Source organism: Hermetia illucens, chromosome 1 (genome assembly GCF_905115235.1).
Source record: "Hermetia illucens chromosome 1, iHerIll2.2.curated.20191125, whole genome shotgun sequence".
Lineage (NCBI taxonomy): Eukaryota > Metazoa > Arthropoda > Insecta > Diptera > Stratiomyidae > Hermetia > Hermetia illucens.
Genome location: NC_051849.1, coordinates 219,603,838 through 219,613,926, shown reverse-complemented (window position 1 = coordinate 219,613,926; position 10,089 = coordinate 219,603,838). Strand labels below are relative to the sequence as shown.

Here is a 10,089-nt window from a genome sequence, read left to right as displayed (position 1 = left end):
CAAGGAGGCTTCTAAATTTTGGCTAGTTTAGGCAGAACTGTCATTGGGCAGGTCCCATATCAAAATGGGGGAAGAGGAAAACTGTAATTTTCTTGACGAGTCGTGGTGATCATTATTTGGAAAACATCTTATTGAAAAAAAATTATAAATTAGATAAAATATTTATCTTTCGTGGCATTCGGCAATGAAAGTACCAGGGCCACTATCAAAATCCAATTAATATGAGCCGGTCCACGAGCATTCACTGTATCCACAAAACCACAACCTTCTAAATAACAACAACCTTGGATATTCTCATTTTAATTATGTTTTTTTCTTTATTTCTCGACAATTAGCCTTAAAACTTACATAATAAGATTTCTTAACACTTAAGCATTGTTTTGTTCAATTAATATTTACAAATATTTACAAAAAACACGTAATGGTCTCTCCATTTTTCAATTTCCCTAGAAACTACCATTGAAGCAAGAGAAATCCATCACATCGAAAGAAAGTACATAATCGTTAGCAGTATCTATGCGTGTCCGTTTTATTTCTTTAACATTTTACTCACTTTTACTTGTTTTTCTTTTAAATGTATCAATATCACTTTTGTAGTATTCATTTGTGTATCTTTTTTCGCATTAGAAAAAATGGATTCGTTGATTGATCTTGAATTGTTCAAGGTAAGGTTCTGTAGTTGCTTACGCACGTCCCTGCATGGAAAGGTGGAGGGGACGCACATAGGTAGGTATGTTCGCTTATCTGGAGGCGATTCTTCCGAAATAAAGTATAACAATCAACATGTATATTAAGGAGATTACAATTTTCTGCTCAAGTGGGCTCCAGTGCTCTGAGCCACTGTAAAGGTCCTTGAATGAGATTTCTGCCGAGAGATTTGTGACCAGTCCAAGGTATGGCTTTTTAATTTAATGTGAATTTCAGCAGAAACCCACTTCTGTGATCAGCATATTATCCATTCTAATTTATGAGAGTTTTATTTTCCGATAAATTTGAAGAGGCCCTAGTAGCCCCCAAATGAAATGCTGCAGGCATAAAGTGGAATCTCCTTAATAAACTCTTCAATTCGCTTGTGTGGCTGTGGGGGGTAGTGGTCAACCGGAGTCAACGACTAGAAAGTAATAGTAATTCTCCTCTTGGCGTAAATGTCGCTTCGGTAAAAAGTCTACGAGTCCTGGCTCTGTTTGTGGATAGGATCCACGGCCAATTTTCACTCTTTAGTCCTTCGAGGTCGTCCCACTTTGCCTTTTCGTACGGGTGGGTTTGCACCGTTGGTCGCGGTTGTGTTCTTGATGATTTTATGCCAATCTTGTTCGCATACTAGACTACCGGCAAGCATTGTGTATCTGCAAGTAGAAAAAGGAGAACATTAAAATGTATCTTTAGTTCTAAATGAAAAAGATTTCATGTTTTTTGATAATATGGAAATACAAAGAAATAACCGTGAATCAAGCCAGATTTGTCAAGAACTGCGGAAATGTCGTATTTTGTCAATAGATGGTGACACTTAAACATATCTTGTGTTGTATTATACTTATTGCATCGGGTCATACTATACGGCAATTTGAAGACGACAATCTTTGCTACAAGTGTCTCTTTGACAGTGTTGTGTAAAAATGAAGGCGGACGAAAAAATTTGTGAAGTTTATGGACCCGATACTGTAACAATTCGCACAGTACAGCGTTGGTTCGATCGATTTCGTTCCGGTGTAGTGGATGTCGAAGATACACCCCGTACTGGTAGGCCAGTCGTCGTAGAAACCGATAAAATCGTCGAAATTATCCAAGTAGACCGCCATGTGAACATTCGCTCGATTGGCCAGGAACTGGTTATAGACCATAAAACCGTTTGGAACCATTTGCAGAAGATTGGATTGCAAAAAAGCTGGATGTTTAGGTACCACGAGAGCTGAGGCAAACAAATTTCTTGGACCGAATCAACGTCTGCGATGCACTGTTGAAACGGAATAAATTCGACTCATTTTTGAAGCGGATGGTGACTGGTGATGAAAAGTGGATCACGTACGACAACCTCAAGCGAAAAAGATCGTGGTCGAAGCGTGGCGAGCCGGCCCAAATCATCGCAAAGCCCGAATTGAAGGCCAGGAAGGTTTTGCTGGGTGTTTGGTGGGATTGGAAGGGAATCACCCACTATGAGCTGCTCAACTATGGCCAGACCCTCTATTCGGTCCTCTACTGTGAGCAACTCGACCGTTTGAATCAGGCGATTGACCAGAATTGGTCAATAGGAATGGTGTTGTGTTCCACCAGGAAAACGCTCGGCCCCAACACATATTTGATGACCCGCCAGAAGCTACGGGGGCTTGAATGGCATGTCCTATCGCACCCACCGTATAGTCTGGACCTGGCACCAAGTGATTACCATCTCTTCCGCTCCATGCAAAACGCTTTTGGTGCTACTAAGTTGACCTCAAAAGAGGCTTGCGAAAACTGACTGTCTGAGTCTTTTGCAAATAAGGAGGGGGTTTTATAAGAGGAAGATAATGGAGTTGCCTTCTGGCAACAAGTATGCGAACAAAACGGCGCATATTCGGCTTAAATCGGATAATTCTAAGTATGTTAAATAAAGCATCAAATTTCGATCACAAATACGACATTTCTTTTTCCCCAACTCAATATAAAACTCAGTGTCAGTCAGGCGAATGTATCAAAACCAAGGAAGCGCTCTCTTACCACTCCTCTTTGTTCTTATTATGGACACCGTCACACGGGACATCCAACGTCCAGCATCCTACACACTGCTTTATGCAGATGATGTTTTCCTAGCATCTAATAGCAAAAATGATCTCGAGCAACTCCAGCAGTCCAAAAATAGAATGATCGCCTCATGCAACAGGGTCTCAGAACTGAGCGATTTAAATACCTCGGGTCAACGCTATTAGCCAATGGAGAACTGCGTTATGAAATTGATTCACGCATTAACCCAACCCGGATGAAGTGGCGTTCCACAAATGGTGTCCTTTGTGATCGACGTATCAGCGAACGTCTCATTTTACCGCAACGTCGTCCTTCCTGTCGCTCTCTATGTTTCTGAGTGTTGGCCGATTATAAAAGACAATGAACGTCGTCTTGCGGTAATGGAGACGAAGATGTTGCGTTGGACTAGTGGTCTGACACGTTTTGGTCACATCCGAAATGAGGGTATCCGCGATCGTTATGGGGTTGCATCGATCGTGGAAAAATGGCGAGAAAGGGGTCTTCGTCACGCAATTCGTGTTAACAAGACTTCACTTGTCAAGATTGGCCTGAACATCGAAGTCGATGGTAAACGACCAAAAGGCAGGCTGAAACAACGGTGGCTTGATAAGTTGGATGGGGACTTAAAAGCCTCGAGATTGCACCCAGATCAGGCATTCGATAGAGCTAAATGGCGAAACTGATCACGACGAGCCGACCCCGCTTGTGAACGGGAGAAAGGCTGAAGAAAAAGAAGAAGAAGACAAAGAAATCTAAATTGATCATTTCCATTACTGTTTTTCAAACCCTCATTTTAGAGTGCATTCTCAATCGTTTCTTCTGTGATCTTCAGCATTCATTTATGGGAAAAGATAATTCCGGAAAATGTCAGCCCTGTGTACGTACCTTTTGAAAGTCGAATATTTGCGGTTCGGGATAAGATAGGCGCCAAACGTAATTAATAATACTAATCTATCTACCTACAGATGCGAAATCCGAGTTGGTATGGCGGAAAGTGGAATATCTACTTCCATGGCGAGGTGGCTCAGCAGACGAAGATCTTCCATAAATGCGTATTCATGCCAGATCGCATCAATTACCATCCACCTTGTTTTTTAACCAAATTGAAAAAAATTTCCAAAAATTTACTATATTTTCGTCCAGGGTAGAGATAGTTTAGCAGATAGTGTGTCATCCCCGTCCTAAGACCAGCATGACCTTATTGATAGAAGCGTTACAGTTCTATGTGTCTAGGTTCCGTTCAGTGGAGCATCTACTAGATTATGACTCTATAAAAGGCCATCTATTAAACGTTTTCGCACCGTCAGAGGAGCATGAAATGAGGATCTGCCAACCCAGCCAATTGCCACGTACCCTGGGTGAGCAAAATCGTTTTAATTTATCGGAAGCGATTGTCAAGTCATTTTGGAAGCAACGCTTGCCACAGAGCATTCCAGCAATTCTAAGCACAGGAGACGATAGTACTGACAAGTTCACTGACATTCCTGACAAAATTGTTAATATCTGGGTCAACGGTATGGCTAGCGTTTCTTCATTTTCGCAATCCCTATCAGACCCTTTGGTGACGGGAGTAGAAGGGCTAAAGGGCTACGTGCAGGGGAGAACGTGGGTAGCATCGTCATGAGCTATTTCAACGAACACCATCTCTAGTGAAAAATCGCACTATCATCATATATTGAAGCAGTTTCCATCACTCACCAAAGTTAATGCTGTGCATATGACATCAGAAAATTTGATTCCTTTTGACACCACATAGACACCACTGGACCACCGGTTGCCCAACGTGCTCTGACATTAGACAAACAGGCCGCTGCGAAAGAGGAATCTGGTTATCTCTTGAAGGTGGGATACTGCTGACAATCGAACAGTCTATGGGCTAGTCTACTTCACTTGGTATCGAAAAAGGATGGGTCGTAGTGGACTTACTGATATACGAATTTTCAGCAAAATGAACTTGTTGCGACCATTTCATCAGACAGCGGTCATCATTCCTTTTGGGGTGTAATAGATGAAGTGCTGAGGAGACTTGATTTTTTTGAGGGCTTTATATCGATGACGTGCTGGTGGCATCTGAGAATGTTTCGAAATACGATGAGGACTTACATTTACTGTTCTAGCATCTCAGCAAAATTGGCATTACTGTGGAGAAAAGTGTGTCTGGCGTATCCGAGGTTAAGTTCTTGAAATACCATAGACGGAAAGGACATTTCACCGCTCATCTCATGCCTAGTAGCGATTACAAACAACAAACGCCCTTCCACTTACTTACTATGCCATTTCTCCCTAAAAAAACCGCGCAAAGATGTCACTTCGATGGTTCATTGTGAGCCAAACAAGGCATTAGCTTTATTGACGGATGCTTCCAGTTGGGTTTGCCTACTTCCGATGTAAATTATTGAAGGCAGAGAGGAATTATAGTTCGTTTGATTGGGAGTAGCTTACTGTGTTTAGTACTTAGAAACGATTCCAGCACATTTTGGAAAGGGGTCAGTCCGTCGTGAAAACGGACCTTTATATGACTCGAAGCCACCCCTTCACCAAACCAGCTGTCGTCATTGTAGCTATTGAGTTTTTCACTAATTGAATTTCCCCCTTTGAGGCACCAGCCATCGTGACGGCGGATTAATACAACCAACCAACCGGATTGCTGAGTGGTTAGAGCACAAGGCAAGGTCGCGGTTCAAATCTCACTGGTCGCAAAGGGATTTATATCGTGATTTTATGTCCGATACCAGTCGACTCAGCTGTAAATGAGTACCTGAGTCAAATCAGGGTAATAATCTCGGGTGAACGCAATGCTGACTACATTGCAAGGTTCTCTAATCCTGTAGTGTACCGTTACGGTCTTGAATGAAGTGCTTTAACACACTTTAAGGTCCTGATCCAATATGGATTGTTGCGCCAACGATTATTATTATAATTTAAGCCGTTGCTTCTCAAGTCACTTTTTGGACTAAATGGACGGCAGCATACTAGCCCAACTCCTTACCATCCGGCATCCAATGGGGCTATAGAGCTTTGAAATTCGTCAGAAAATGAGTTAGTTATGACCTAAGCCGGTCATTCATCGTAACCTAGGGAAAACTTTTGTTTGTGAGAGTTTGAGTAGATTCGATGAGAAAGTTTTCAGCCCGTTAGTACTACTCATCCGTTACACAAACTGATCCAGAAGACTTGACGCCTTGGTTTCTGTCTTCTGATTGTGAGCCACCGCCATCATCAGCACTACCAGCGCTCCCCAAGCAATCCATTCGAAAGATTTCGATACCAGCTGTCACACCACTGTCGAGTAATTGAATCTATCCTCCAGCCCAATGTTATTTTAGGGTACAAAATAACTCAGAAGGGAGGACTACAGGATTGCCTGCCAAAAGACACACTTCTGTAGTTAAATTGTTTTCAAAATAGTCATGTTGACCTCCCTTGATCGCCACTTTTCGTGTAGTAACGCTTAAGTTACTAAGAAAATTCGGGTTCTTGAAACCCAACTGCCCATAGCGGACAATCAAACAGCAGCGAAAAAAATATCGCAGCAGCTCGTCCCTGATGACTGGTGGAAACGGCGTCACATTCAGGGGCGCTGGGGAAAAATAACCCCCGGATTGTTTTCAACAAGAGTATAAGGCACGTGATCTGCGAAGGTGATCGACCTCTGGATCGTCCTGTCACGATTTTATAGGGGCTACCCCACGGATTTATGTCCGCTTCCGAACAGAGCTCCTTAAAACATTCCCTCTTACTGCGCTGGATGGCGAGCTTGAGGTTCTTGCGAGCTTCCCTATATACATACCAGCCCCTGATCGATCCTACCTATTGCCCTCTGAATCGTTCGTCTGGCTCTGTGACAAATCGATTGAAGGCTGGCAAGTTCACTATTCCACCAATAATTGGGTCTTCTAGTGGGGAATGAGCATCTCCTAGGCATCGACGAGTCACATGCTTTAGAGATGCTCTGTGTGACATGGAGAGCTGTATCCGTGGAGGTGCCTGCTTGCTATGCAAGTCTAGCCATACCTCCATGAATGTTTGCTCATCCATCGCCTTGGCAGACCATCCTGGTATTCTTTTGGATTTCGGTTGGCGGGGTGTGGGTCTCCTGTCTTGTGGCTCCGTCCTTAGTTCAAAGGTGATTGCCTGGTGGTCGCTGTACGTGAAGTCCTCGCTAACTTGTCAGGACATGTCGCGTGTTAACGCAGGGCTGACAAAAGTCAGATCTACAATTGAACCCACATCTCTTTGCTGGCCCACTTGATAGCCCACGCATTAAAGTCACCAGCTATCACTTTTGGACCTCATCCCTTTGCGTCGTGAACAAGATCGTCTGACAGGTCTTCAAACTCATATCGCTTATTTTTGCCCACACAAAGCTACTAGCCGCCTGACCCATGCTATATTGTATGGCTTGTCGCACGCCCATATCGCCGCTCCTCGAATCTGTGACCCATACACCACCGTCAAGATTTCTGTACGGTTCAATAATGGTAGCAATCTCCATCGCGGATTCGTAAGCGGTCTGCGCAAGCAAATTTTGTGCGACCCTGCAATGATTAAGGTTGCACTGTGTACCTAGAGTGTCGCTTAGGGATGCAGGAGTCTACAATTACCTCTAATATGCATTTGTGATTACCCTCGCTTTATTGTGAAGAACATGTGCCGATGTGCTGTTCATATAACTCACCAGAAAACGGTATTTCATAATGAATGTCTTTTGTTCGAGTAGTCACGACATTGTAGGTTTGCTTACCCTGAGTAGGTTCCCTAGCAGACAGTACGCCGGCTAGCTCAGCAAGAGTATATGAAACGTTGATGTGAACCATTTGTTCGTGCACATGTCGTTGAATCTAGCTCAATCAAATCTTGGGATTAGCAACAATCAAGGGAGGCGGTTGGTCAATATTTAAATGAGGTTGACAATTTGAAAGGCTGTGGTGTGTACGCTGTAAATTGGAAGATGTCTCCATCATCCTCAATGGTTTGGAGTCTCGATCGATGCAGGATGCAGGAAATTCGATTGAACCAAAGCCCACAGTCGCAGGCCGTCCTATAGACTGAAAATAGTTTAACGAGGTGTTTGACAATTGTCCAAGCAACTGAAAGGTCATGATCTTCAAACCCCCAAGGAATTCTTGAGTGTTTCTAGTGGCACTTCAACAACATCTTCTTGTCCATTACCGTGGGGTGCGGTTCATTGTCTCTTGAAGTCGGTTAGCACTCAGAATTGCAGCGGTGCATTTTGAATTAGATACGTTCCTTGATGCGTCGATTATTTTTTTAACGAGGAAAACTTTAATTTTCCCCTCAGCCTACCAACAATCTTATTTGATAATTAGAAACCAAAATATTTAACTCACCTATCTCCAGTTCTTAAGTGTGAGCCGCATTTTGTGCAGGAGAAACATTTTAAATGAAATACGTATAAATTGCTTGGACTATTCTTTTGGTTGTCTAGATTCGTTGTCTGTTGATTCAATGGTGATATTGCTTTCGCCACCAGCTCGTTGGGAGGAATTGTTTGACCACAACCTGAACATGTACCGGAACATCCGAACATACTGAAAAAGAAAGAAAATTGAGTTTATTAATGTTGTTTAATATGAAGTAATCTAATCTGTGAGAAGTGCTTCCTATATCCCTTGGTATTCTCTCTCTTTGGTTGCAGCTCTCTATAATTTGCCTGAAATAATTCAACCAACGAAGCGGGCAGAAACGATACTAGCCAGCCAATAAGGGATGACGATACTACTACTAGCGCGAATGAAGGAGTTTAATCCAAAATATAATGTGTATCGTGCTTGCAATAAAGACCGCGGGGACCTTGGTAAGGAGACGACGATGGAAAGAACAACTCAAACATCCTCAACTTTGCTGCTCCACTGAAGGGATCTGCTTGAGACCTAACCTAAGAGGGTATCCTTACACAGTCAAGACAAGAATCATAAAAGCAAGTCAGAGAAGCCTTTGACGATCCAACTTTATACTATAACATCTTCAAGAGAGAAAAACAGAAGGATGACCTTCAATAGCATTGGCCAATTTAGGAGTCAGCTAAAGGACTCCAAGTCCAAGTTGGACACTAATCAAATCCAGAAAAAAGGGAGGCAAGCGGAGGGGATAATTCAGAACCCCGAAACCGCCAAGAAGTGGTGGTAATAACAGCAGAAGACGGCATGTTCTGCGCTGATATTTCATGCAGGGTTAAGATAAATGCAGAGATGAACACAAAAGGAAAGTTGCCGTTCGAACTATTCAGGAAAAAGAAGGATTTCTACGATCTGCAACAGAATATTGAGGCTTCACAATGGGAGCAAGCTTGATTGAGATCTCGATTAGATCCCTACCAAGAAGGAAACTTGTGCAGGGTTCGGAGATAAATTGAAACTTGCAGATGTATAGAAAATGGATGTTAAAAGACTAATGAGCTAGCTATGGCTGCGGTATCACCTAGGAAAGCACTGTCTACGGATAAAGTTCGCGTCGGATGAATCGTACTCAGGATACTCGGGCAGTTAGCAAGGAAGGGGTGCTTTAAATGCTTCGGGGTCGAAAACACGGGAGAGGATTGCATGAGCACCACCGAAAGATAGAAGCTGTTCCAAAGGTGTGAAGAGCGGTATCATCTGGCGAAGGAGCGCATTAGGCACCCTCACTATCTTTTATAGAGAATAACCAAGTATCACGATTGCAACCAAATATCGGCTAGTACCAGGTGTTCCGCCTATACGATCGCTTTAAGTGCTTTACATACAGCCACGTGATGCAATACCGGTACGGTGGTCCTACAGGTGAGTCATTAAGAGAGGAGTTAACGATTGAAGTAGTTCATAGAAAAAGTACGTGTGACAGACAGGCTGACTGGAATATAGAGTTTTCAGTAAATACCTACAAGAATGGCCTATTATTATTCTGTTAAGGGAAAGTCGCACCGCGTCCTTCAAGAACTATTGTGCCCCTTTTACTGGTTATAGTGTGCCTATTGATCATAGTATCTCAAGCAGGTTCTTTTTGGTGAGGTTTAAGCAATCCCTTGTACGCATGGGTTCATATCCCCCAATAAGCACCCTGGACTGTTCCATCCCTGGTAAGAATGGCCTAACTCCACTGACCATTTAAGAGCTCTACAATAGGGTAGACAGGCGTCCATCAGCACTCCCATGTCGTGTTTAAAGAGCTTTCCCCATGATTTAGGATTTCAACCACAGTCAGTCCGGACAGTCCCGAAGCGGAATCTTCGAAAGAAGGCTATCCCGATTTCTATGCTCCCAGATCGAACTCTGGTCAAGTATTTATTGATGAACTCGACATTTGGTTTGTTGGTATGGAGAAACGGATGGAAAAAAACAATTTTGAGAGAGAGTCGATCTCATTGCCTTA

At 43.1% G+C, this 10,089-nt stretch overlaps 1 protein-coding gene across 2 annotated transcripts in view; it reads right to left on the bottom strand.

The window, feature by feature from the left end:
* Positions 1–291: 291 nt before the first annotated feature.
* Positions 292–10,089, bottom strand: part of LOC119657302 (LIM/homeobox protein ttx-3) — a 340,552-nt gene continuing 330,754 nt past the window's right edge. Inside the window, exons 5-6 of one of the 2 annotated variants that reach the window (XM_038064153.1) lie at positions 8,070–8,270; positions 292–1,346 (exon numbers count right to left, since the gene is read on the bottom strand). In XM_038064153.1, the coding sequence (XP_037920081.1) occupies positions 1,211–1,346; positions 8,070–8,270 (337 nt within the window). In that variant the 3' untranslated portion in view covers positions 292–1,210. The remainder of the gene's footprint in view (positions 1,347–8,069; positions 8,271–10,089) is intronic. The other variant, XM_038064163.1, reaches the window with a different exon arrangement.